A 27593-nucleotide genomic window follows, 5' to 3' on the forward strand; every position below is an offset into this window, starting at 1 on the left:
CTCACCATAGACAGAAACATTGAATGTTTTTGATGCATTTTCAGCTCTAATTATAAGTAGTTGATAAACTCCAGTATGTTCAGTTGTGGTGTTTGTGATGGTCAGAGATCCAGTTTGATCGTCCAGCTTCAGTCTGTCTCTGAATCTCTCATCAGTACTGTTATATGTAGAGACAATTTGCTTCTTTTTTTTAAGTTTAGCTAAAAGAGAGTTTTCAGCTCCAAATGTCCACAGTAAATCTTCATTTTCACGTATTTCAGTAACATCAGTGTTTAGAGTGACAGAATCTCCCTCCATCACTGACACTGAATCACCAAACACACCTGGAGAACAAACAAATGGCAACACTTTATTTTGATAATCCGCTTTAGACATTCTACTAACTATAAGTAACTTTGCTACTACATGTCAACTAACTGTCATTAGAGTGTTAGTAGACTGTCTGCTCTATATCTGCTAACTCTTATTTTATTGGTCCCCTACTGACTATAAGTAACTTGGCAACTACATGTCAGCTATTCTCCGAACCCTAACCTAACAGTCTACTAATACTCTAATGAGAGTTAGTTGACATGTAGTTGCAAAGTTATTTATAGTCAGTAGAATGTCTAAAGTGGACTATTGAAATAAAGTGGAACCAAACAAATTTACAGAATAAGGTTTCTGATGGTTTACAAAGCCTGAAATATCAACAGTCTTTATATGTGCTGTAAACTTCTAACCGCTACTGTTAAAGAGAGATTTTCTGAATCAAGCAGTGAAACATTGCAGCAGTGCTTACAAGTTGCTAGGAAATGTATTTATAGTATCAATGAATGCACTAATACGGCAGCATAATTTATGAAAAAAGGAGAGATAATAGCTTAATGCAACTATTCTTATGCAATAATAATAATAATTATTATTATTAATAATACTTTTTAAAATGTAAATTTTGAACAAGCAAATGATCCAACAAGCAGTAATGCATTGGATTTTCATACTAAATATTACAGGCTATTTAATATAATAAAAAAAAAAACATAAATGCATTAAATCCAGATATGAACTCAAAGCAGACAGGTTTCCAAAAACAAAATACAAAAACACATTTTCAATCATATACGATTTTATTAAGGAGTTTATATTTAAGATTAACTTTGACCCTGTTAATTTATGTAAAGGAACGCACTTCAGGATCAAAATGATGATTTAAATGTAAATTTGATTATTTCACAGTTTAAAGTTTGGCACAACAGATTTATTAGTTAAACCTTGATTTAAGATGAAACCGTATGGTGCAACACATCCTCAAACTTTAAATTGTTTTAAGATTATCTGCTATTGAGGAAAGTCAATGTATAAAGTTACATATTTATTAAAAACAAATACATGATAATTATTACAGATTGAACATGCAAGTTAGTTGTGGATATATACACTTCTGTTGCACTCTCAGAAAAAAAGGTACGAAAGCTGTCACTGGGGCTGTACCTTTTCAAAAGGTAACACTTTTGTTCCTTTTAATCCGTTAAAAAAATGTATTAGAAGATTAAGAAAACAGAGAAAAATATCAGAAATTTACATTTTCGCTAGAGATTTCCATTAATTTCCATGCCTTTTAACATTGTATTTTAGTTTAAAATTCTGAAAAGAGTCTGAACTCAAAGTGAGTAGATTTCCTAATATTCATGATTCGTCTGGCACATAACAGCAGATGAAAATAATTTCATTTGAACAGTAGAGCAGAGTTTTTATAACTTACCGATTAGACTCAAGCAGCACAAACAGAACAAAACAAACATGTGAAACATTTCCTTCAGTTGTTCAGTGTCTGATCTTATAAAAATACCTGCTAAACATACAGCAGAAGTGTTGATGTGGTGTGTGAATCCTCCCACGACACAGTTTGACCCTCTTAGTTTCACAACCCTGCATTTGCATACTATTATAGTTCATCTTAACTTTAACTGTTTTTAATTGGCAATATATAAATTATTTTTGTTATGTAACTAGCTTTTTGTAAGGTACAAAAGCTTTTAAATTGGTACCTTATTTAGGGGGAGCATATTAGTATTGTAAATGTATGTACATAAAGTGTATGCACATATTAGGCGCTTTCGCACCGGGTAGTTCTAGAAACTAGCCCTGAGAACTAAATGTTCCCAAAGCTATATGGCCATTTTCGTGGTTGCAACGCCATTAGGAACTCTGAAGTGATGTAAGCCGCGCTTGTTGTTGTAACTTTTATTTTGACAGCGCTGAGAACACCAGAGCCTGATAACACAGCACTCTTATTCTCCATCTTTAGTTTACAATCTGTTTAAAAGCCATGTCTACGTTATTAGATAGAACTGTTATACAAAGAAAGTAGACAGTATATGAAAAGGTCTTAGCATTTGCTGTGTGGTTGATATCCAGTGTCGCTAGCTGAGCAGAAATACAGAATTATGTTTCACTTGGTCCCCTCAAAGTTTATACATAAAGACATCCTACCTCACCAAACTGATTTCAGACAGACTTCTGAGGCAGCGTAACGATTTAATGATTGAACAAAATAGAGAGAGCTTTGGTGACAACAAATTGAACTAAATTAGTTCCTCCAAAAGGAGTTCCTAGAACTAAAGTCTTTACCAGTTCTTAAGGTGTGACCACACCAAAAACTGGGTACTTCCACCAATAGTTCTACATGTAAAGGTTTCTCTGGTGCAAAAGCCCCTATTAGTACCTTTTGAAACGGTACCACCTCAGTGACCTCATTTCCAGAAAAGATGGGACATTTGTAAAATGCAGTAAAATCAAGAATATATGATTTTATTAATTCTCTTGAACCAAAAAGAAAAGATTTCCAATGTTTCCACTGACCAACTTAATTGTATTTGGTAAATATGAACACATTTTGATTTTGATGGCTGTAACACATTCCAAAAAAGTTGGGCCAGAGGCAAAATGAAAGTGAAAATATTACTGTCATGGCTAAATTGCAAAGATGTTTCGAAAAAAACGACATTAAGTTCTCAGTCCCAAAGACGAAAGTGACGATCCATTCTTTCATCAGAGACAGATGCAAAAGCAAACATCTGTAATGGTACGGTGGTGCATCAGTGCATATTCGTGACGGTATCATTGACGTGGAGGAGAGGTGTTGGTATTGCACATACAGCCATCAAGATGACATCGTTCCTGGGAAGTCTATGGTTAGACAATCATTCTGCATGTGTTACAACAGAGTGGTTTCTTACACACTCTACACCTGCAGTCCAGATCTGTCTATTGCTGATAATGTATGGCCCATCATGAAAAGGAGAATTGGTCAATGACGACCACAGACTGTTGAGCGGCTGTCTTATATCAGGCGAGATTGCTAGAAAGCCTAACTCTAGTGATTTTAAAATGATGTATATTTTGTCTAAATTTTACGTGAATGGAAAAACCCAAAGTACATAAAATCGTCTGCCACCTCACAGTGCAGTTTCACTGAAGTTCATCTTCTGAGTCAGACTGAAACTCCTGCGGTCGGTTTTCTACAGAAACGTGGTTTTGTCTGTTGGTGGACAAACATCTTGCAGGTGAGAATGTGTTTTCAGTGCATGAGTGTTTAGCTTGTATGTGAAGAGCTTCTTCCTGTCCTGATACTATCAGATTTGTTAAAACTCTTTTATCTACTGGAGAATAAACAAACAAGATGAGCAACTGTTTGACACAGAGGGAGAGAAACGGTAACACAATTATCATATTTAACTGCTCAACAGTTTAGAATGTGTTTCTTTTTCTTTTCTTTGTTTCAAATTGGTTGGTTGGAAGGAGAAAGTTGATATGATTCCAGTCATTTTTCTTACCCACAATCTTTATCTAGAAAAAATAAATAAATAATTAATTCACAGTTTTAAGTGCTTCAATGTTTCTGTCATTAGTAAGTATAATTTAGTAATTCACAACATTTTCCTTTGAGGATGTTAAAATACAGTTTAATATTTAGTTAAATCAACCCAATAAATGAAAACGTATACTCTGACTCAGTATTAAAGCATAACTGATATCATCTCTATCACCTTCATATGCACATCAAGTGACACCATTTTCACATTATGTCACATGACTCTTAGTCTTAAAGTAACCTGTTGCATTGTGCTGTAGCCTAATGCTGTTTTAGCTGCTGTTATTCAAAACCCACCAGATGGCGCCGTTTAATATCTAGAATGAATTTGATGACAGTAGATGACGTGACAGTAAATACAGTCAATAATAATTGTATCCATTTATCATTACAGCTATTTTGAATCGCTCGAATCTCCACACGCTGGCGACCCCTGCTGGTCAGAACTGTGGAAATGCAACACAAACTTTAAAAACACCTTTTACAAACCCATTGTAAACGTTTTTATTGAATGCGTAATCTATTAAAGGCAATTCACAAATTATATAATAGCATTAAATAAAAAGTGTCTTTAATATGTTTTATTTTTTATGTAATAGCATTAAATAAAAAAGTGTATATTTAATATGTTTTATTTTATTAAATTGTAGGACTTTTGGTTAATCAGACCAATTAGAGACTTTTGACTACTATTCCTTTTTATTGCACAAATGTGTCATTAAATGTCTAGAAATATATGAAATTGATCCGAGATCAGGTAAAAATCATGTGGACAACCACTGGTTCATGGGTTCACAGATATCATCGCCCCCTAGCGGCAAACCATCGACATTTCCGAACAGTTATGACATAACGGAACCTCTTTACTGAACTCGTGTGACTTTGGCTTTCTGATTGTTTCGGAACAAATTATTAAAAAATGTTTTGAAAGTACCCATCATTATTTCATATTTGTTCTTCAGCTCATCCTCTGTGAGACCAGCAGCTGTATTTATAGCGCACTGTCTCGGTAAAAGTAGCAGTAGGCTATTATTAGAGATGTGATTTTCTGCTTTAGACACTAGAGAGAATTTTCTATTTATTTAAACAGGAGTAGACCAAGTGATCGAGAACAGTGAAGGGTGATATCAAACTTTTATAAAGTTTCCATGTGTTAATGTTAAGCTAAATATAAAACATTTAGTTAAGCTTCTGGATGCTGTGTTATTTGTGCACCATTAAATTAAACTAATACACAGCAACAAAATTGCAGACTTAACAATAGTGCTTATGATATTGCATGTGTAAAAGAAAAAGAAAAAAGAAAAAACATTAGATGAGTCAGAAGAAAAACATCCTGGCAGAGAAGTTGTATTTGATCACTGTTGGTATAGGATATTTCCATACACGACCTCCTTTGATTTCTGCAAGAAAAAAATATACAGTCAATCAATATACAGTCATTGTAATTTATTGTAGCCTAGGTGGCCTAACCTGGGTATTGCCCATCATTTACTTAAGTTTAATCTCTTGTTGATCACGGTCACTGTCCCGACAGAAGTCATCAGCCTATCCAAATGAATGATGTCTGATCGCTTTGTCACTGATAATCACACACTTGTAACTAGTAGGCTTATTCAGAGCTTTGCATCTATGACAATCTTATTTACTAATAAATCTGCAACACTTATGTGTGGTGAAAGGATACTTTGTGATTTTGTGCTAAAATAAATAAATAAATAAAAAAGTGAAACCAGACTTAATTTGACCCAATTGCACTGTGTGCCATTCACCATGTAGAAAATAATACTTGTGTGAATAAGTGACTGATTTCAGCCCAGTTACTAATGTTGGGGGCGGGACTTCAGATTCTAGCACTTGATAGGACAGTAAATCTGATGTGAAGCTGAAGTGCAGAGTGATGTCTTCAAAAGTCATTGATTAATATTGGCAGAAGTGAGAGATGGTTAGTTTTGAACTTATATTGTCTAAATGTGAATATTGTCATTGTTTTGGAGCACACTAGCTTTAAAGAGTTAGTTCACCCCACAAATGAAAATTCTGTCGTTTACTAACCTTCAAATTGTTCTAAACCTGTATGAGCTACTGTTTTCTGTTGAATACAAAAGAAGATATTTTAAAATATGTTGGTAACCAGACAGTTGATGGACCCCATTATAGACTACCATTATAGCATGAAAGAAAAAAATGAAAATAAATTATATATGTATATATATATATATATATAAAAATGTATTTATTTATTTATTTATTTCATGCTATAATGGAAGTCTATAATGGGGTCCATCAACTGTCTGGTTACCAACATATTTTAAAATATCTTCTTTTGTATTCATAAGAATTTATATATATATATATATATATATATATATATATATATATATATATATATATATTCTTTTTTTTTTTCATTTTTTTTTCATGCTATAATGGTATATATACTATGGAAGTCAATGGGGACCAGAAACTGTTTAGTTATTGTACCAACATTCTTCAAAATATATTTTTTGTGTTCAACAGAAGAAATAAACTCATACAGGTTTAGAACAATTTGAAGGTGAGTAAATTACGACAGAATTTTCATTTTTGGGTGAACTAACCCTTTAACATATTCATACCAAAAGCCCAAAACTTCAAGATCAACTTAATAAGTAATACAAAACAATAAAGTTTTATACTTTATTTGGGGACAATAAAGTATATCTTATCTTATCTTATCTTATCTTATCTTATCTTATCTTATCTTATCTTATCTTATCTTATCTTATCTTATCTTATCTTATCTTATCTTATCTTATCTTATCTTATCTTATCTTATCTTATCTTATCTTATCTTATCAACATCCATAGGGTTGAATCGTAACGCCAGGTAAAATGTCAGGTAAAACCCCATTGTAATGGTATAGCCTAAGGTGTTTTTTTTTTTTTTTTTTTTTTTTTTTTTCATATTGTCGTTATTTTTCATATCATATTTCCAAGTGGCAAATAAAACAGCACGATTAAATAAGGACGAGCGACAGCTCTTCCTCATCAAGTCTCCCCGACCACGACAAACACGAAAGCTACCGTTACAACCTTTATTTTATTGTCTATGGTTACAACAACCTACGATAGAGATAAACTTTCTTCCGGGAAACACAAGTTGGTGGTAGGCAGACACTGGCAGTTATAGTTCACTTTAAAAATATGCAGTGAAAGTGAATGGTGACTGAGGCTGACATACTGCCTAAAATAATCTAATAACAGTGCGGTGAGTAAATTTAAGACTTTTTTGTTGTTGGATGAACTAATCATTGAATATAATCATATTTTATTGTTATTGAGGAAAAATACAATACATCTGTTTACTGACCATCTGATGCATATTGTGTTACAAAAATTCAAACAGACAACAACTTCTTGCAACAAAGTCATGAATGGTCTTACCTTTTTTCGTCTTTTTGGTTTATAAAATGCAGAATAATTCATGTCTTTCTCCTGGGTCTGAACTGCATAAACAATAACATAATGCATACAAGTTAAAAACAACATTCAATCTATTGAAATTGGACTTATAAAAGATAAATATTTCAACATATGCATTAATTGTTTGATCTCGTAACCTAATTTTTTCCTGCAGATACAGAAGATCCCAATGACTGCAGCTACAATCAACAGAGATCCAGCAGCAGCAGCAGAGATCAACACTATCAGAGACACTGAGACTGGAGGAACTGAAGAAGAGAGTCATTAGTGTGAGTGAATCTGTAAATACACACATATATCATCAGTGCTGTGGTACCTGCACATGTGTGACAGAGTGTGTTGATGTCCAGATGTGTGGTCTGGTTGCTGATGGGATTGTTCAGCACACAGCTGTAGGTGTTTTTATCCTGATATTCCACCTCCAGAGGTAGAGAGAGACTGATGCTGAGATCACACACACTGATGCTGGACAATACACTGATTCCTGCGTACCAGGAGAGAGTCGCATAACTCACATTCAACACTGATGAACACACCAATGAACAATTTGATGATGATGATGATGAAGAACAGTGTGAAGAGTTACTGATGATGACAGGAACAGGCAGACGAGCTGGAAAACATGAGAGAATAGAGAGAAATATTAACAATCAGTCTTTTTTAGTTATTGTGAATTTTGTGTTAAGTTGGTGTTTGTTAGTACAGATGTTAACGGTCACTGAATGTGTCTTTCAGTCCTAACTATAAAATTAACGTGTGAACATTTGGACAAATTATCTCTGCTCACCATAGACAGAAACGTTGAATGTTTTTGATCCTTTTTCTGCTCTAGTTATCAGTAGTTGATAAACTCCAGTATGTTCAGTTGTGGTGTTTGTGATGGTCAGAGATCCAGTTTGATCGTCCAGCTTCAGTCTGTCTCTGAATCTCCCATCAGTACCATTATATGTGGAGAAGATTTGCTTCTTTTTTTTAATTATAGCTAAAAGAAGGTTTTCAGCTCCAAATGTCCACCGTATATCTTCATCTTCACGTATTTCAGTATCATCAGTGTTTAGAGTAACAGAATCTCCCTCCATCACTGACACTGAATCACCAAACACACCTGGAGAACAGACAAATTTACACAGATTAAGGTTTCTGATGGTTTACAAAGCCTGAAATATCAACTGTCTTTACATGTGCTACTGTAAACCTCTAACCACTACCGTTAAAGAGAGATTGTCTGAATCAAGCAGACAGAGAAAACATTGCAGCAGTGCTTATGAATTGCTTATAAATAAATATAAATATGTTAAAAAATAAAAATATTTACAGTATCAATTAATGGACTAATACAGCAGCATCATTTATGGAAAAAAGGAGATGATTAGCCTGGTCAACCAGACTCTCGTACATTGAGTACATAAATCATACTGAAGGAAAATTAAAATTTAGCGGAAGTACGTAAGAGGGCGGAGCCAGGCTAGAGATAATGGCTTAATGCTACTATTCTTATGCAAAAATTATTATTTTTATTATTATTATCATTATTATTATTCATACTTGTACATACTTGTATTCATACTTGTACAGATGTACCATAAATATTAAACAAGCAAATGATCCAACAAGCCGTAATACATTGGATTGTCATTCTAAATATTACAGGCTATTTAATATAGTAAAAAACATAAATGCTTAATTCCAGATATGACCTCAAAGCGGACAGGTTTCCAAAAACAACAAAAACATTTTCCATCATATACGACTTTAATAAGGAGTTTACTTTTAAGAATAACTTTGACCCTGTTCTTTAATGTAAAGGAACGGAATTCAGTATCAATGTATAAAGTTACATATTTATTAAAAACAAATACATGATAATTATTTATCATACTTTATTACATAAAGTGTACTTATTACTCCCGAAATGGCACATATTAGGCACTTTCGCACGGGGTAGTTCTAGAAACTAGCCACCAGGGTGGTTCCCCGAGAACTAAATGTTCCCAAAGCTAGGGCAATTTTCCTGGTTGCAACGCCATTAGGAGTGACGTAAGCCGCGCTTGTTGTTGTGACTTTTATTTTGACAGCGCTGAGAACACCAGAGCCTGATAACACAGCATTATTAGATAGAACTGTCATACAAAGAAAGTAGACAGTATATGAAAAAGTATTAGCGTTTGCTGTGTGGTTCATATCCAGTGTCGCTAACTGATCATGTTTCGTTTGGTCCTCTCAAAGTTGCGTTGGATTTCCTCCATAGTTATAAGGTTGAGAGGTCGAGAGGTCGATTTATCACTGATTTCCATGTTCATAGAGTTAGTTAGTGTTGTAAATATATAGGCTATAAACTGTGGCTGCATGACTTGTTGCCTCCCTGCCCTGTCAGGCAATGACTTAGCAGACAGCGTTTATGTATAAAGATGCCTCACCAAACTGATTTCAGACAGACTTCTGAGCCAGCGTAACGATTTAATGATTGATGACAAAATAGAGAGAGCTTTGGTGACAACAAATTGAATATTTTGATTACTACAATACAAACTTCTCAGTAGAAATGTCATCAAAAGAGGGAAAAGTTGGTCAAAATGTACACTTTACACACAAACTGACCTCCGACCTCAAATTTCAAACGCAATCTTTACAGAATCTTTACTGTCACAGAATGGAATGCAGAGGATTGTGGGATATCAAAGGCAGTGAAGGATACATCTATGCTGCCTTCAAATATCTCCTGATTTTTTAAAAGGTCTCCTGATGGATGTGACACGGTCATTGGATTCGGGCCTTGTTACCTTCCTACCTCCTTATCCTGTCTGTAATTTTTCAGATTTCGGATGCAGCCTGTGTGTTTGCACCAAGTGATCTTGGTGACCTTGCTGTCTCTCTCCTGAATCCAACACAGAAGTGACTTAAATTGCAATTCTTTGTCTGGCCACTAGGGACAGGCTCCAAAAGAGAGCCAACCCACAAACCCCCCATGTTAAAATGTCCAACTTTATGGCAGAAAATTTCAGTTTAACATTCTGAACAGAGACTGAATACAAAGTTAGTAGTTAGTAGTCAATATTCATGATTAATTTCACACATAACAGTAGATGAAAATAATCTCATTTGAACAGATACTGTCAGGAAAAAAGGTACAAGCTGTGACTGGAGCGAGACCCTTTCACTTATTAATCCCTAAAGGATGCCTATTAGTAACTTAAGGGTACATATTAGTACTTAAATTATTATATTACTTTTGAAAGTGTGTCACCTCAGTGACAGGTTTTGTACCTTTTTTTCTGAGTTTGTTGCAGCCACTGTAACTCCATCAAAAAAATAAACCATAAAAATGTTTTTATAACTTACCAATCAAACGGCACCAGCACAGACAGAACAAAACGCATGTGAAAAACGTGTGAAACATTTTCTTCAGTAGTTCAGTGTCTGATGAATCTATCCACTGGAAACACTCAGTCTATATGTGTGAACCCTCCCATGACACAGTTAGACCCTCCTAGTTTCACTCGCTGCATTTGCACATGACGTAATGTTATAGTTCATCTGGCCTTATCAAGACTTAAACTGTTCTTAATGGGTGAGATATTCTTTATTTTTATCATTTAACATACTTTTTGAAAAGTAGTTGTAACTGTGTTAAATGGCTAAGAGCATAACTGATTTTAAAATGGTTGCGTATATTTATTCAGTTCTTAAATTTAGTGTATGAATAAAAATAAAGTACAAAGTTAAAAGCGTATCTGATCTCATAGTTTTACTGACGTTCAGCTTCTGAGTCAAACTGAAACTGCTGCGGGTTATTTCTTTCTTCTTTTTTTTGTTGTGGTTTGATCATTTGGTTGGACGGACATCTTATATGTGAGACTGGGCAGTCAGTGCGTGTGTGTTTGTGTTAGTTTGTAGATAAAGAGTTTCTTCCTGTCCTGCTATGAACAGCTTTAAACATGATGAGAAACTGTTTCACACAGAGACAGGAAAACAATAGGCCTATGTCACACTTCCCGCTTCCGGAACGCGGAGTAGGGATTCAGAACTTCCGGTCAACAGTATTTCTCTATAAGGATTTGGATTATCTGCCATAATGTCTAAACCATCCGAGGTAGACTGACCACGAGCTATGAGGTTGTGAAACGAAGGTTTTTGCTCCTGTAGAAGCTATAAGTTTGTATGAAATCAACCTTGTTTTAAGAAAAACATGTTTTATCCGCGATCTTATGAAAAAAAACTACAGTACCCACAATCCTAAGCAGAGCAGCAACGTCTGCTGATTGGTCCAACTCGCTGTTACCATAGAAACGTTTACCTTACTGGCGGCGGAATTCAAACACTTACCTCTGTAATTGAAAATGAATTTCTCCCAGAAGAACTTGTACCCTTTCCTCAGTTTCGACGTTTCCACTTGAGAGTTTTCATTTACCATCCGAACCACATCGTCATATGTGACTTAAAGCAGGTTGCGGAGAGATTTAATCCAGCGGTATATATGGACTCTGCCATTGTAAAAAGCTAACCGGAAGAGCCGTATCCCTACTAAAAGACGTACTTCCGGTCTTCAATTTTTTCGTGACATAGGCCTATTGAAACACAATGATATTTAACACTACCATTCACAAGTTTAGTCTGTGAAAGTTATTTATTCTTTTGTTTTAAAAAAATACAATTTTATATCAATTTGGTAAAGAATAAAACATTCACATTCTAGAGATTGTACTGGGATGCTTAGAAATCAGGATGTGAGTTGAATGTGCATTAAGTTGTTCAAGATCATGAGACATGTTTGTCTGAGAGTGAAAGTGTGAATCAATGATGATCTTCTGCTGTTTGTTTGCATGTGTTTCATTTACAGACTGAAGCTGGATCATCTGACTGGATCTGTGATCATCACAAACACCAGAAACACAGACTCTGGACTCTATAAACTACAGATCATCAGAATTATAAAGAGCTTCAGTGTTTCTGTCATTAGTAAGTGTAATTTAGTCTTTCACTGCATTTTCTTTAACTTTTCACAAGATATAATATAAATCTACTGTGTTCCCAGAATGTGTCTTTGACATTTCAGCTCAAAATACCACACAGGTCACGTATTGCAGCTGATTACATTTGCCCTTTTTTGGGTGTGAGCAAAAACGCACCATTTTCGCGTGTGTCCCTTTAAATGTAAATGAGCTGCTGCTACTCGCCTCCGTTCAGAAGAGTGCCGGTCCTTTACACAAGCTTCGGATACTCCAGCAATGACAAAACACGCAAATTATCTCACTTATCCAAAATCTCAGAGATAACCAGTTGCGAGTGCAGCCTTACAGAGAGACTCAGGAAGAGGTTTAACTTTTAGACGCACCTGGACATTTCTGAATGGTTAGTGGATACATTTATGTAGTTGTTGTGGAGTTACATTGATTCATCTCATCGACTTGCATGTACCGTCAAGTTGACGTCAATTTTCACGTTTTCTGGATTGGTAGATACACCGGGGACCAGATTATAACACTTAAACGATATTTACCCTCAGGTGGGCACCCTCCTTCCTTGGGATTTTCGTTGATAAGCCCACAACTCCTCCAAAGGGCTCAAAAGCAACAACTGGTGTCCCAGGTGCTCTCCCTTCTTCTTTTACCCCTCTTGGTCATTTTGTGGCCCATTTGGGATTCTTCTGATTTATCCACAGCCAGTTTCTGCTTTGCTCATCAGTCTCTGACATTGACCCAACAGCTTGTCGGAGAGCTGTCCTCTGACCCCCAACCCCTTCAGTACCCTGGTTGTTGCTGTGGAAACAAGTACAGTTAAAGTACAGTTTATATGGACTTCTTACACTTAATAATCGCAACACAGTGATTAAACCAGAGATTGAAGCAATGTTGGGAAGGTTAAGGCTTCTGAGCATAGCGAGGTGGAGGAGTGATAATGCTAGCATGGCTCTCGGGGAACTTCATGACCATATCTATGCGTTACAGAACAAACATCCAGAGGCTTTCTTTGTGGTAGCAGGTGATTTTAACCATGTTAATTTGACGGATATTCTGCCCCTGTTCCACCAGCACGTCTCCATAGCAACCCGGGGAAACAACATGCTGGACCGTGTGTATACTAACAGACGGGAAGCATGCAGAGCAGTGCCCCGCCCCCACCTGGGCTTCTCTGACCACATTTCCATCCTGCTGGATCCTGCTCATCGTCCTTTGCTGAAAGACACCAAGCCATCACGGTGTTGCCAAGTGGAGCTGACTTCATGCTCCAGGACTGCTTTGAGCACAACAACTGTCAGATCTTCAGAGAAGCGGCAACCAGCGTTGGTGGGGTGGACCTGGAGGAATATACATCATCTGTTTGTGGCTACATCAGTAAATGTATTGATGGTGTCACTACTACCAGGAAGATCACCATCTGTCCAAATCAGAAACCCTGGCTGAATGGAGAGGTGCAGTGTCTTCTGAAGGCACGGGACTTAGCCTTTAGGACAGGAGACGCACTTACACTGAGAATGGCGAGGAGGGAATTAGAGGTCGGGATCAAGAAGGCAAAGGCTAAGTATGCACACAAAATACAGGGTCACTTTTCCACCAATGACCCCCGGAGCATGTGTAAGGGCATCAAGAGCATCCGTGAGTACAGCAAAAGAGATGCTGTTTACCCTCAGGATCCATCGCTTCTCGATGCCCTGAATATATTTTAGGCCTGCTTTGAGACATCTAATCCCTCTCCCTTCATCCTCCCTTGGACTCACAATCCATCCAGGTGAACTGCCTTTCAGTGTGTCCCCTGCGGATGTGAGGTGCATTGCTGAGAATTAACACACGCAAAGCAGCAGGTCCGGATAATATCCCGGGCAGGGCTCTAAAAGACTGTGCTCATGAACTGGCTGAGGTGCTGACTGACATCTTTAACTCTCTCTCCCAGGCTGTGGCGCCAGTGTGTCTCAAGACATCTACTATCATCCCTGTACCCAAAAGCTCGGCCATGACGTGCATGAAAAACTACCATCCAGTGGCTCTCACTCTGATAATTATGAAATGCTTTGAAAGGCTGGTTATGGCCCACATGAAGGATACCATCGACATTAATGTGGACCCCCATCAGTGTGCTTACAGGGAGAACCGGTCTGCATCGGATGCAGTTTTATCGGTCATCCACTCTGCTCTCACTCATCTGGAGAGCAGGGACTCCTGTGTCAGGCTGCTCTTCCTGGACTTCAGTTCGGCCTTTAATACAATTGTTCCACAGACTCTAGTTAATAAACTGCTCCTACTTGGATTTAAACCATCACTTTGTAACTGGGTCCATGACTTTTTAACGAACAGGCCACAGACTGTCAAATTCCATGGCATTTCATCTTCGTCTATCATCCTTAACACCGGCTCCCCCCAGGGATGTGTCCTGCTCGGCTAAATATCTGGGCAGTCATATTGTGAAGTTTGCTGATGACACGGCTGTGGTGGGATTGATTTCCCACAACGACGAGTCCTTTTACAGACAGGAGGTGGAAGAACTTGTGGACTGGTGCAGAGTAAACAACCTCTGCATTAATGTGGGAAGACAAAGGAAATGGTCATGGACTTTAGGAGGAGAGGTTACACCTCCTCTCTCCCCTGTTCATCGGAGGAGTGGCTGTGGAAATGGCATCGAGCTTCAAGTATCTTGGAATACACATTTCCAATGATTTAACATGGGTCATCAACACAGCCAGCATTATAAAAAAGGCCCAACAACGCCTTTATTTTCTTAGGAGGTTGAAGTGGGCTGGTCTCAGCCCTCCGGTTCTGTTAGCTTTTTACCGGTGTGTGGTGGAGAGTACACTCACCTTTTCCATCACTGCCTGGTACGGAAACTGTTCTGCTGCTGTCAAGAGGAAATTGCAGAGGGTGGTCAAATCTGCCCAAAAAATTACTTCTAGCAGTCTTTCCTCTGTTGAGGACATTTACACCCGCAGGTGCAGAAGCAGAGCATCCTGTATTATGAAGGATCCCACCCATCCGGCAAACGAACTCTTCGATCCCCTCCCCTCAGGAAGGGTTAAAGCCAGAACTAAAATACTTAAATGCAGCTTCTTTCCAGAGGCTGTGAGACTCGTTTATCTCTCCTTATCATTTATACCTCTTATTCACTGTGTCATAAGTATGCTCTGGTTTATATGTGAATTTGACACACTGCTTTTAAAAACTTCCTGCTTTCTAAATTTAGTCCTCTAAAACTATGTTTTACTCATTGAATGTATATTGTATATTATTTATCTTTTTTATTACTCTGCTGGTCCTGAGTACATATTTCGTTCTCATGTGTCAACATGTACAGAATGACAATAAAATACCTTGAACCTTGAAGTTAATGAGGAAGTAAAGCAGCTCACCTGACTAATGCTCACCTGGATTAAACTGTTGGGTTTCTGTTTCCCAACATGTTCATGGTTTCTTATCAATTGTAGCCTCCCATGGCACAGTTTATTCCACAGTGAACAGGGACTTTTACAAGGTTGACCACAGGATCAGGTCCGGCCTGAAGTTAGTTGTGGTGATCTCAGGTGGAAAACTGAGCTTCCGGTCTAGATCAACTTGCATTTTCCAGTCCTGGGCAGCGTCCAGCAGGGTCGATTACATTTTTGTAGTTGGCTTCCATAGACTGTAAAAAAAAGATGGACGACGCCCCTTCACTCTTTTCCATTGGTGAAAAGTGAAGCCGCCAAAGTCCTAATATAGCGCTGACATCTTACACTGATTTGGGACCTGATTCTGCTCAGTAGTGAGCGTGAAGTTTAGCCGTGATATCAAGGTCCCGCTCTCACTCCCACAGAAACTGTTAGTACACAGTTTATTTCAGAGCAACTTTGTTGTGTCAGTGTGAAATAAACAGTTATGGAGATGTAGAAATTAAAGATAAAGCTCCAATCTCCTCCTGAAAATCGCCCAAAAAGTTTGTTGGACTAATTCATTTAGAGAAAGCTGTCAGTCTTGACGTCACATTCCCATTTTTATAGCATCAAATAACTAACTAAGACCAAACTTATTTAAAAAAATTAACACTTATACTTACAGCAGCATGATAAATACTACTTCAAATGACAGAAAATATATTTGGAAAAAAATTATTTGAAGTGTAATTTGATTGTTTAGTATCCATCTCGTCCATTAGACATCATGGGGAGGGCGGGGTTTATGACCTATACTGGGACCAGCCACCTGGGGGCGATCGAGACACTTTGGCTTCACTTTTTAGGACTTGCGCGACACGCTTGTTGGCTTCACTGGAAGTTGTTCTGCTCTTATGAAGGCAGTGGATTTTGAGAATCCATGCTTTGGAGGAGGAAGGGCATTGGTGGTGGTTCTCCTTCCTTCCAGGATAATCGCCTGTTGTCCCAGGACCTGATTGTGCCTCCAGGTGTAAGGCTGGGAAAGACTGGTTTTGCAGCTGACGAGGATCTGCCTTAGCGTTGCTGGGGTTTAACAGAGAGGACATAATGGATCTTCTCCAGTCCACTGGTTTATGTTCTTGGGTGTGGGAAGAACATCGTAGGTTGCTCTGATGATGAAGCTCAGTCTGTTCCCTTCCATTTCCCAAAGATCCTTCCAGGTGAGCTTACGTTTCTCCAGGTTTTCCCAGTTATTCCACTGTCCCTGTTTGGACTGCAAGACTGGCTTTGTGCATCTCTTCCTCCTCTTGCTGCCGGACCTCGGCTACTACCAGCTTTCTTCTCTGGGCTGATGTTGCCTTGTACCATATGGGTCGGCTTGTCCCGAGTCCAAAAAACCCCTCTTCCCTGCTGCACCTGTCCTACAAAATACCCCCAACAGATTTTGCTTGCTGTATGGCCTCAGTCAATGTCCACTTTCTCCCAGTTGTAAGTCTGTGAGCAGCAGCTTGTATTATAACTGTCACTTTAAAAGCTTTTTATTTAATATATTTATATTAGATGGTGGAGTTGATTCCTGGTTATGATTCTCGATCATGCTGTATGCATATGGCTTGTTCTATACTATATGTTATTTATCATCCATTGTGTGTACTTCTCACCATTTTCACTTACTGAATGATAGGTGCGGGGGGAAAAAATCCCACAGACTTGCATTAAAGGAGGGACCTGAGCTATATAGAGACAGAAGATCACAGAGACTCGAGGTCGGCTCGTTTGACCGAAAAACAAACACAGAAAGAACCCTAGTATTATTGTTCCAGATGTGAAGTCTTATTTTGAACACTAGATGGCGCTCTATACAGAGGCTGTTAGATTTAACTACACCATTATGTATAAGAAAAGGCCTATTTCTACATGTAAACCCAAAATATGAGTGAAATTCATTATATCACTCAATTCATAAAAATTCAAAAAGTTGACAGAATATTTTGTGAGATGAAAAAGATCTCTACAACATTAAAATGTGAGTAGCCTACAACACATAGGCCTATACAAAAAATAAATAAATAAATGTGATTGACCAGTAAATGTTCATTTATTTAATGAATTTGAGGTTAAAGATTGCCCACTTTACCTGAATCCCACTTTATCAAACACTTTCAGCCAAAGTGAGCCAGTAATATTTAAACCCGACACATTTTTAAACATTTTATTCTTTGCAGTGTTACAGTGTGTGTTTACATTTAGTGTTTGATTTAGAAATGAACATCTGAATCTCAAAGGGTTCTTCTATATTTCACCTTGAGCAAATTCTTTGACGTGTGGCCACACCCACCAGTGTCATATTGCATCAAACAAAACTATTTTATCTAAGTTTGGACCTTATTTGTTTACCTGTGGACAAAAAAAGTTTAAAAACTTTTTGAAAAAAGTTTATGAAAGCAAAAAAAAAAAAAATGCTTCTAAAAAAAAGTCTGTTAGCAATGTTAGTTAGTTTCTCCTAAAAACTGATGAGAAAAAAAGTGAATTATTAACAAACATCAAACATAAATTGTAAATCATACCTTGCATTTTTACTTAAGATAATGACCAAAACAATGGCAGAAAAAAAACAGGATGACCTTTATGAGCAGAAGTCAAATGGTTTCATGTACGCACGAATGGAAAAAAAAAACTTCAACCACATGCTATTCACAGACACACTTTTCACACCTCAGAGAGAGAGACGATCACAAACTGACATCAAACACAAACGTCCAGCAGCAGAAATGTGCTCGTGCACAACCTGTTCATCTACCCAGCAGATCTAACCACATTTCTGTACTGACATAAATAATTGAGATCCCAGCAAGGTGTCCGTTCCTTTAGTTTCATCTACATTTTGCACTGGAAGAGTAAAAAATTAAAACACACAATTGGATACTTGTAACATAATTTTTTTAAAGTCCTTGTGTTTCAAGGTTAAATTTAATTTATATAGCGCCTTTACATTGCTCAAGGTTACCTAGTACATTACAAATATGCATATAATGCACACACATAAGGCCACATGTAGCCACATTATTTAAAATACATATAAAACAGATATTATGTTTTTAGCTGGGTCTTGAAAGTACACTAAATGTTATGGAGAGTGAGGGGTAGTGAGGTCCATAGGAGCAGTTACACAAAATGACCCTTCACTTTGAGGTTTTTATGGGATTTTTTAATTAATCCATTGTTAGTCATTCTTTAAACCCCTTGACTATGATCCTATTGCATGTCTGCTGTGATTTCCTGATGAAACATCCCAAATCCTTAAACTCAACCATTGACTAAGGGCCCCATCATACACCCGACTCCAGGCGCGACGCAAGCGTGTTTTGCTAGTTTCAGCCCGATGCAGTTATCATTTACACATCCTGTGCCACGTTGTTTAAATAGCAAATGCATTTGCGCCTATTTGTGCGTCCATGGACGTGCTGTTGGCGCGTTGCTATTTTGAGGCGTGCTATTAGGAGGTTCCTAGTGAAATGATCACAATCTGGGTCTTGTTCTCAGAAAAAGACTGAAGTTTGATCATCTTCTCATTGCGATTGGTGCATAATCCACACATTCCTCCTCTTCAACTTTCTGTGAAAAAATGCATTAGACAAGATATTATAATAATAATACTAAATACTACATATAATGTAAAAAAAATTCAAAGCAACAAGACTTTTATAAACATCTGATGGTGCTGTTGTGTTTGAGATTTAGATCATTATAATATGGAAGCCCATTTCCACCACATAAGAAAAAAAATGCTCTGGTAAATCATAGTTAAGACACAAGTCAAAATTGTGACATAGAAAGTTGATATCATGACATTAAAAATGAAAAATGATGATATACCAAGTCAAAATTAGTATGTCATACTGTAATGTCGACAAAAAAGGTCACAATTTCAACTTTGTATGTGATATTTTTGACCTTTTTAATTCAGAATTTTTATTTTTCATATCATAATTTAGATTTTGTATGTCATGATTTCGTCTTTTTGTCATAATTATGAATTACCAGACCATATATTTTTTCTTATGTGGTGGAAATGGGCTTCTATATTATAAAGACAAATTCAAACACACGCACTGATCTACATCTGACTCTGCTGAAATTATACAAATACTCAACAAATTGACAATAAATGGTCTCACCAACTTCTGTGCGCTTCTGTTGTTGAATGTCGTCTCAGCATAAGTGATTTGAGACTCATCTTCACAAGTCTCAACTGTTTGAACAATAATCGATGCATTAAAATCGCAAAATTCAATCTTAAAAAGATGGTTCTTCACAATATTTATGTTATTATTAGGGCTTTCAAACTTAAATAAATAAATGTTTAACACTGCAGTTTTTAAAAACGGCATTAACAAATTGAATTTACCATTAGACCTTTAACTTTTTCCACACACAAAAAGTTCTTTAAAAAAAAATGTTCATCATAAAATTATGAGACATTCTTTACACATAAATCAAACCAAATGGGATGTTTGACAAAAGTAAAGTCTTTTACATTCTTTGTATTTAATCAGCTTTTAGGCTCAACAAGCACAACAAAAGTCATCATTCATTTAGATTTTAATTTGAGCACCAGCTGTAAGATAGTTAATACAATTGAGAAAGCTTTTTAATTTTTTTAATGCTGTGTTGATGCAGTTTGAGAAATCTGTTTTTGTTCGAGTGAGATGAGCGACGTTCTGTGTCATTATATAGAAATAGACATGCATTATGATATGAGTGTAATCTACAGAGAATAACTACAAATATTAGTTTGGTTGTGTATAAAGTTCAACTCATTTACAAAATTACGAGAATACTTTTAATTAAATGATCGATTTTGATTGGTTTAGAGCATATTTTCAAAATAGTATTTGTTATATTACTTATTTAAAAGCAGTAATACTTGCCTTCTTTCTCAATTGATCTACATTTCCTGTAGATCAAGAAGATCCCAAATCCAGCAACAATCATCAGAGATCCAGCAGAGATCAACACTATCAGAGACACTGAGACTGGAGGAACTGAAGGAGAGAGTGTGTCTGCCTCTGTAATGATAAAGAAAGAAGTGAACGCATCAGTCTGATCTCCAACAGAAGACAGAGATCAGGTCAGTAAACACACACATATATCATCAGTGCTGTGGTACCTGCACATGTGTGACAGAGTGTGTTGATGTCCAGATGTGTGGTCTGGTTGCTGATGGGATTGTTCAGCACACAGCTGTAGGTGTTTTTATCCTGATATTCCACCTCCAGAGGTAGAGAGAGACTGATGCTGAGATCACACACACTGATGCTGGACAATACACTGATTCCTCTGTACCAGGAGAGAGTCGCATCACACACATTCAACACTGATGAACACACCAATGAACATGATGATGATGATGAAAAACAGTTTGAAGAGTTACTGCTGATGACAGGAACAGGCAGACGAGCTGGAAAACATCAGAGAATAAACAAATATGAACACAACAATCTATTTTTTTTTTTTTAGTGTTGTGAATTGTAGTTTGTGTGGAGTGAGTGTTTAGTGCGTTAACAGTCACTAAAAGTTTCTGTCAGCTCAAACTATACAATTATTTAATCTATGTATGTATGTAAATAGAATATGTACATGTTTAGATAAATGACGTCTCACCATAGACAGAAACATTGAATGTTTTTGATGATTTTTTCGCTCCACTTGTATCTAGTTGATAAACTCCAGTATGTTCAGTTCTGGTGTTTGTGATGGTCAGAGATCCAGTTTGATCGTCCAGCTTCAGTCTGTCTCTGAATCTCCCATCAGGAACATCATCATATGTGGAGAAGATTTGCTTCTTTTTATTCATTTTAGCTAATAGAGATTTTTCAGCTCCAAATTTCCACAGTATATCATCATCTTTACGTATTTCAGTATCATCAGTGTTTAGAGTGACAGAATCTCCCTCCATCACTGACACTGAATCACCAAACACACCTGGAGAACAAACAGATTTACACAGATTAAAGTTTCTGATGGTTTATAAAGCCTGAAATCAGATGCAGATTTTATCATTTAAATGCAAAAGTACTTAGCACTGATTGAATAACTTAACTACTGCACCAATAAGAAAGAACTAAATTAAATGTATATCTTACAGCTGTATATCACTGCAATATGGACATTCCTTTGATTCAGATAAAGAAAAATAAAATGTGTAAAATGTATTCATAAACAGCTTCTGTAAACTGCCAAATGCTACTGTAACAGAGAGACCGACGGATCAAGCAGACAGAAAACATTGCAGAAGCGCTTACGGATTACCTGAGACTGAATTCAAAGTTAGTAGATTTCACAATATTCACGATTCATCGATACATAACAGCAGATGAAAAAATCGAATTTAAAAAGTTTTACTCTGAAATGAAAAAAATGTAACCATGAAAATGTTTTTATAACTCACCGATCAGATTCCACCAGCATGGACAGAAAACAAACATGTGAAACATGTTCTTGAGTCTGATCTAATGAAACTTCCTGCTAAACATACAGCAGAAGTGTTATGTATTCTGTGAATCCTCCCACGACACAGTGTGACCCTCCTAGTTTCACAACCCTGCATTTGCATAATATACTATACTAGTTCATCTTGCTAATATTAAGACTTTAACTGTTCTTAATGTGTGAAATATTCCTTATTTTTGTCATTGAACTTGCTTTTTGTAAGATACTCTCAGAAAAAAAGGTACAAAAGCTTTCACTGGGGTGGTACGCTTTCAAAACAATAAAAGTAAAAAAAAAATATTGTGTGAATTGTGGATGACCTACATTTCATGGTACAACCCAATTTTCAGAAAAGTTGGGACATTTTTACTTCACGTTTAACTGACAAAGAGTCGATTAAGTACAAAGAAATTCGTACAAAGAAAAGAAGTCCAATGTTTTCACTGACCAACTTACATGTATTTTGTAAATATAAACAAATTTGGATTTCAATGGCTGCATACATTTCAAATAAAGTTAGGACACATGCAAAATGAAAGAGAAAAGATTATAGAACACAATAATATAATAATAATTTGTTACATTTATATGGCGCTTTTCTGGGTACTCAAAGCGCTTTACAATGAAGGGGGGAATCTCCCCAACCACCAATGTGCAGCTCCACCTGGATGATGCGACGGCAGCCATACTGCGCCAGAACACCCACCACACACCAGCTTATTGCTGGAGTATATGTATATGTATATGTATATGTATATGTATATGTATATGTATATGTATATGTATATGTATGGGGATGATTAGGAGGCCATGATGGACAGAGGCCACTGGGTCACTTTGGCCAGGGTGCTGGGGTTAAACTCCTGTTCTTTCAAAAGACATCCTGGGATTTTTAATGACCACAGAGGACCTCGGTTTAACGTCTCATCCGAAGGACGGTGCCCTTTGACAGTATAGTGTCCCCATCACTACACTGGGGCGTTAGGACCCACACAGACCACAGGGTGAGCGCCCCCTGCTGGCCTCACTAACACCTCTTCCAGCAGCAGCAAAAGTTAAATGGTTTTGAAACAGCCCACAATAAGTAGGTGAACTGGTAATAGGTGAGGGTGTCGTATTTGGGTATAAAAAGAAGCATCCGCAAAAGATGGGTCATGGTTCACCACTTTGTGCCAAATATCATGAGAGAATTCTCTAACAATTCAAAAATCACATTTCTCAATGCAGGATTACAAAGTGTTTCGGTGTTTCACCATCTACATATAATACTGTGAAAAGATTCAGAGAAATCTCAGTCTGTGTTGTGCAAGGCATGAGGACCTCTGTTGAATGTGTGTGACCTTTGACCCCTGATCTGCTAATGCATCAAGAAATGCAACTCGAATCGTCGTTACTCAAGGAAAGGTGATGTGACAGTGGTAAACATGTGTCCGTCCTAACTTTTTTGGGAGTTTGTTGCAGCCATCAAAATAAAAGAATGGCTTTTCATTGACTTTTCCAGTCAATGAAAGCACTGGAAATCTTTTCTTTGTACTTTTGTCAGTTAAAATGAAGGTTCAGAAAAAAGAAATATATATATATTTGTGTTTTATCAGTTGCTTATGTTTTATCATTTAATCAAATATCATATTTTAAGAAATCATTACTACCATTTTGATGTGTTTGCCATTATTATAATTTGAAATGTATGTTTCATACTTTTATTTTATTAATCTTTATGCCTCAAATATAGCTGATGACTTAGGGTGAACTTTTACTCTTGCTGTTTAGATGAGGGCAAAAGACAGTGAGTTTCCAATAGGCTGACCACAAATGCACTGTATTGCATGGTTTATTGAACATCTTGCATTATACGGGCTAACACCTCAGAGTGTGAAAACATACAGTATGTTTGTGTCTTTAGTGCCTGCTCGATATGAGAGGAAAGAGGAACTGAAAAGTAATTGTAACTGTTCATTGTACACTGTTTCTTTATTAAAATTGTAATCCTGTTTATGGATGATTTAATTTTACTCTTCATTTATTATTTAATTGTATGCTGTTAAGAAATAGAATTTGACAAATAAAAAATCATCTGATTGGAGAATTAACAAATCACAGATTATTGACTTTATTTGCAACTTTTCTGGAAATGCCAGAAAGCCTAACTAGTGATTTTAAAATTATGTACATTTTTTCTATTTTTTTTAGTGAATGGAAAAACCCAAAGTACATAGATAAAATCATCTGCCACTTGACAGTGCCAGTTTCACTGAAGTTCATCTTCTGAGTCAGACTGAAACTCCTGCGGCCGGTTTTCTACAGAAGTGTGGTTTTGTCTGTTGGGTGGACAAACATCTTGCAGGTGAGAGTGTGTTTTTAGTGCATGAGTGTTTAGCTTGTAGGTGAAGAGCTTCTTCCGGTCCTGATACTATTATCAGATTTTAGACACTTTAATCTACTGGAGAAAAAAACAAACAAGATGAGCAACTGTTTGACAGAGGGAGAGAAACAGTAACACAATTATCACATTTAACTGCTCAACAGTTTAGAATGTGTTTCTTTCTTTCAGATTTCCACCTGCAAAAAAAAAAACAAAAAAAACAAAAACAGTTTGTCAGAGCGTGAATCCATTTTCAAAGTGGTATTTATCAAATTGGTTAAAAAAAAAAAAAAAAAAAAAACACCCTGTGACAGGTGCTCAGAAAAACTAAAGGACTAAAACTATATTTACACACAGAATAAACAAGACACCAGTGAGTGAAATGGGTAAGAAAGGAACAGATTAACAGGAAGAAAACACAGGAAGAGAGAAATTTCAAACTAAAAGTCCTTGAGTAACTTCAACATAATAGTCCTGAATGCAACAGAACACACACAGCTGGAGCCTGCTGTTTTTTTTTAATTTGATTTGATTTATTAGTATCAAAAATAAATGCATAACAAGAAGCCATCACAGTGACATTATACATTTATCAGAACTGTCGACGATAACACAAGAAAGTTACAAACTTATTTCCATTGTGGTCCTCGTTGTAGTCTGATAAAGATGGCCAGGCAAGCTACAGATGACTAAAGGTAGGCTATACCTTGTACATTCAACCACATCCAAATACAAAATAAAATAAACACAAATACATACACTGCAATAATAAATATTCCTTAAGATCACATAAAAAAAAAAATGAAATCTAATTATCATTTAGCAACCATTCACTCATAGGCGTAATTTGCGGGTGGGACATGTCCCCACCACTATTTTCTAAGGTCGATATTGTCCCCACCACTTTTTAAACATATCGCGGCACGAATGTACCAATACAAATAAACAAAATAGTTAACTAGCAGCATTCATTTCGTTCGTTTTTTAAATAAGAGGCGATCTAGCGCTGAAATGTGTTGTTTTTTAAATCAACTGATCAAAGTGCTCGTTGCCGCTGCGATCAGTGGCGCGGATAGCCTACTATGTTTGTTTCTGGCTCGCGCACAGTCTTCACACGGACGCGCGCTTCAATCCGTTGTGGACTCTCTATTCGTTCCGGTGAAATTACAAAACAAAATGCACACAAACGTGTTCCTGCCTGATATACAACCACTGAAAAACATAATCGGTTTTGATGAGAGAAAAAAAAAAAACTATGTGAGTGCGGATTAGAACCCAGAACATCGGACACGCTTGACAATAGTTCTACCCGTGGACCACTAAAATAGCCCTCATTGAATGACCACTTAAACCCGATCAATGTACTATTTAAATCGATTGCTGGACATTGTAATGTTATTGTACATCTGTTTTATAATTTAGCACCGTCCCCCCCCCTCCCCAACCTGTCCTACCCACTTTTTAGAACAAAGTTACGCCACTGCATTCACTACATGCTCTATTAAAACAGCGATCTGACTGGCTTAACTTAAAGGTAGGGTAGGTAATCCTGTTCAGAAACATTTTTTTTTATACTGGGTGAAATGGTCCTTCCATCCTGAGAGTAGTCAATACATTATGTGTTCAGAAAAAGGAATGAAAAAAATCTGACCTCTGTAGCAGCTGTAGGACAGTAAAAACTCTGACCAATCACTGCCATTCGGTGCGAATGTAAAGAACAAATCAGATGCCTTCATGTCTCGTGCCCGAGCACCACTGCGTGCGCTGCCCTGCGTGCACTCGTTATCACATGTCACCGTTCCCGGAAATATTCAGCTCAAAGCACCTGCATATGCAGTCAGCGAAGGCAAACAAGGCAAAAACTACTTCCTCGGACCCTGCCCGCACTCTTGAACGACCTCCTCTGCTTCGCCCTCAACCCCGGACCTGTCCTCGAACCGACGATGCGGTACTTGTCTCCGGACTCGGAGTGTACGTTAGTCTTCATTAGAGTCAACAATGTTTTCATCATGGAAACTCTTACATGCAAAACACCGTATATGTTATGAATCTTACACGAAATTCACCTTCATCACAGTGTAACTGATGGTAATGGAAAAACGTGTATCAATGCAACCTGTTTTTAGTTTTGCCTTATAAATATAGCTCGTTACCGAATGAAACTTTACCATTATCGATATGCTAGCTTGATAGTGAGTACTAAAAGAAATCTTATTTGTTTATATTCATAGTGATAAAGTTAGGTATTTTATTACATGTGATTCTGACATGATGTCACTGTATGTACTGCACTCCTTCCTCTCCACTCGTCTCAGGTAAATAATAAATGCGTCTTCCAGCTGAGCCTGAGCGTTTGGCGTCGCGCGTTCATGTGTTTTGGGGGCGTCGCTTTGGAAGGAGCTCAGAAGGGAGGGGGTGGGAGTGAATGGAAATAATGAGCTGTGTTTATTGCAGATTAAAAGGTCTACAGTCACTCGATTTTTATATTTTCTTTTTCAGAGTACTTACATTTTAATTATGTATTGGTATATAAAGACAGTTTAAACAAATTTGGAATGTTTTTTTTTTAGAAAAATCCTACCTACCCTGCCTTTAATCTCAACTGGGAGTTTGTTCCATTCCATTACTGCCATGTGCAAAAAGGTGTTTTGCCCAGAACAGCTCTTAAATCTACAAGGAACTATGAGAGTTCCTAATAAGATTAAAATAATCTTTAAAATACCTTGGCTCATTCCTATACAAAATCTTAATCTCAGTTTCAACTGTCTTACCCTGTTTTCGACTGTCAGCCATTTTAATTTCTTACAGTTTGTTGAAAAAAAAAAAAAAAACTGTTACTGTGGTTTATTGAACATCTGATTGTATCGGGGTGTGAATCAGGATGTGGTATGACGTTCATTACATTTAACAAGATCATCCGTTAGGTTAATATTTAAGTTTGTCTGATGAGTGAATGTGTGAATCACTAATGTTCTTTTTATTTGTTTGTATGTTACATTATGATTCCAGACATATTTCTTTACTCACAATCTTTATGTAGAAAACAAAATATTTCACAGTTTTTTAAGTGCTTCAGTGTTTCTGTC

General features: G+C 36.9%; 2 protein-coding genes and 1 long non-coding RNA gene across 3 annotated transcripts; 1 reads left to right on the forward strand and 2 right to left on the reverse strand.

Annotated features, from left to right (window-relative positions):
* Positions 1-4511: 4511 nt before the first annotated feature.
* On the reverse strand, positions 4512-10780 carry LOC311084794 (uncharacterized protein). The gene is made up of 6 exons (XM_084117078.1): positions 10661-10780; positions 8109-8426; positions 7638-7934; positions 7459-7569; positions 7283-7344; positions 4512-5259 (listed from the first exon to the last, which is right to left on the reverse strand). Exons 1-6 carry the CDS (start codon positions 10716-10718, stop codon positions 5215-5217), a joined length of 891 nt encoding a protein of 296 aa, XP_083973204.1. The 5' UTR covers positions 10719-10780; the 3' UTR covers positions 4512-5214.
* A 41-nt stretch (positions 10781-10821) lies between these two features.
* On the forward strand, positions 10822-20682 carry LOC311084836. Its single transcript, XR_014606634.1, has 3 exons — positions 10822-10889; positions 12159-12277; positions 20617-20682. It is a non-coding gene; the product is annotated as an uncharacterized lncRNA (long non-coding RNA).
* Positions 17735-22406, reverse strand: LOC311084788 (SLAM family member 5-like). Its single transcript, XM_084117068.1, has 6 exons — positions 22105-22406; positions 21318-21638; positions 20824-21114; positions 20585-20722; positions 19832-19905; positions 17735-19268 (listed from the first exon to the last, which is right to left on the reverse strand). The coding sequence occupies exons 1-6, from the start codon at positions 22148-22150 to the stop codon at positions 19215-19217; spliced, it is 924 nt and encodes a 307-aa protein (XP_083973194.1). The 5' UTR covers positions 22151-22406; the 3' UTR covers positions 17735-19214.
* Positions 22407-27593: the final 5187 nt, after the last annotated feature.

Source organism: Abramis brama (assembly GCF_963993115.1).
Source record: "Abramis brama genome assembly, chromosome: 6".
Taxonomy (NCBI): Eukaryota; Metazoa; Chordata; class Actinopteri; order Cypriniformes; family Leuciscidae; genus Abramis; species Abramis brama.

Bases quoted from the DNA above. Each gene is read 5' to 3' on its own strand.
- LOC311084788 (XM_084117068.1), bottom strand. From the start codon at position 22,150: ATGTTTCACATGTTTGTTTTCTGTCCATGCTGGTGGAATCTGATCG. The intron at 21,639-22,104 runs GTGAGTTATAAA...TTTGTTCTCCAG, and splicing joins ATGCTGGTGGAATCTGATCG to GTGTGTTTGGTGATTCAGTG. The intron at 21,115-21,317 runs GTGAGACGTCAT...GATGTTTTCCAG, and splicing joins ATTCAATGTTTCTGTCTATG to CTCGTCTGCCTGTTCCTGTC.
- LOC311084794 (XM_084117078.1), bottom strand. From the start codon at position 10,718: ATGTTTCACACGTTTTTCACATGCGTTTTGTTCTGTCTGTGCTGGTGC. The intron at 7,570-7,637 runs GTACCACAGCAC...TCTCTTCTTCAG, and splicing joins ACTCTGTCACACATGTGCAG to TTCCTCCAGTCTCAGTGTCT. The intron at 7,345-7,458 runs GTTACGAGATCA...TTGTTTATGCAG, and splicing joins TATCTGCAGGAAAAAATTAG to TTCAGACCCAGGAGAAAGAC.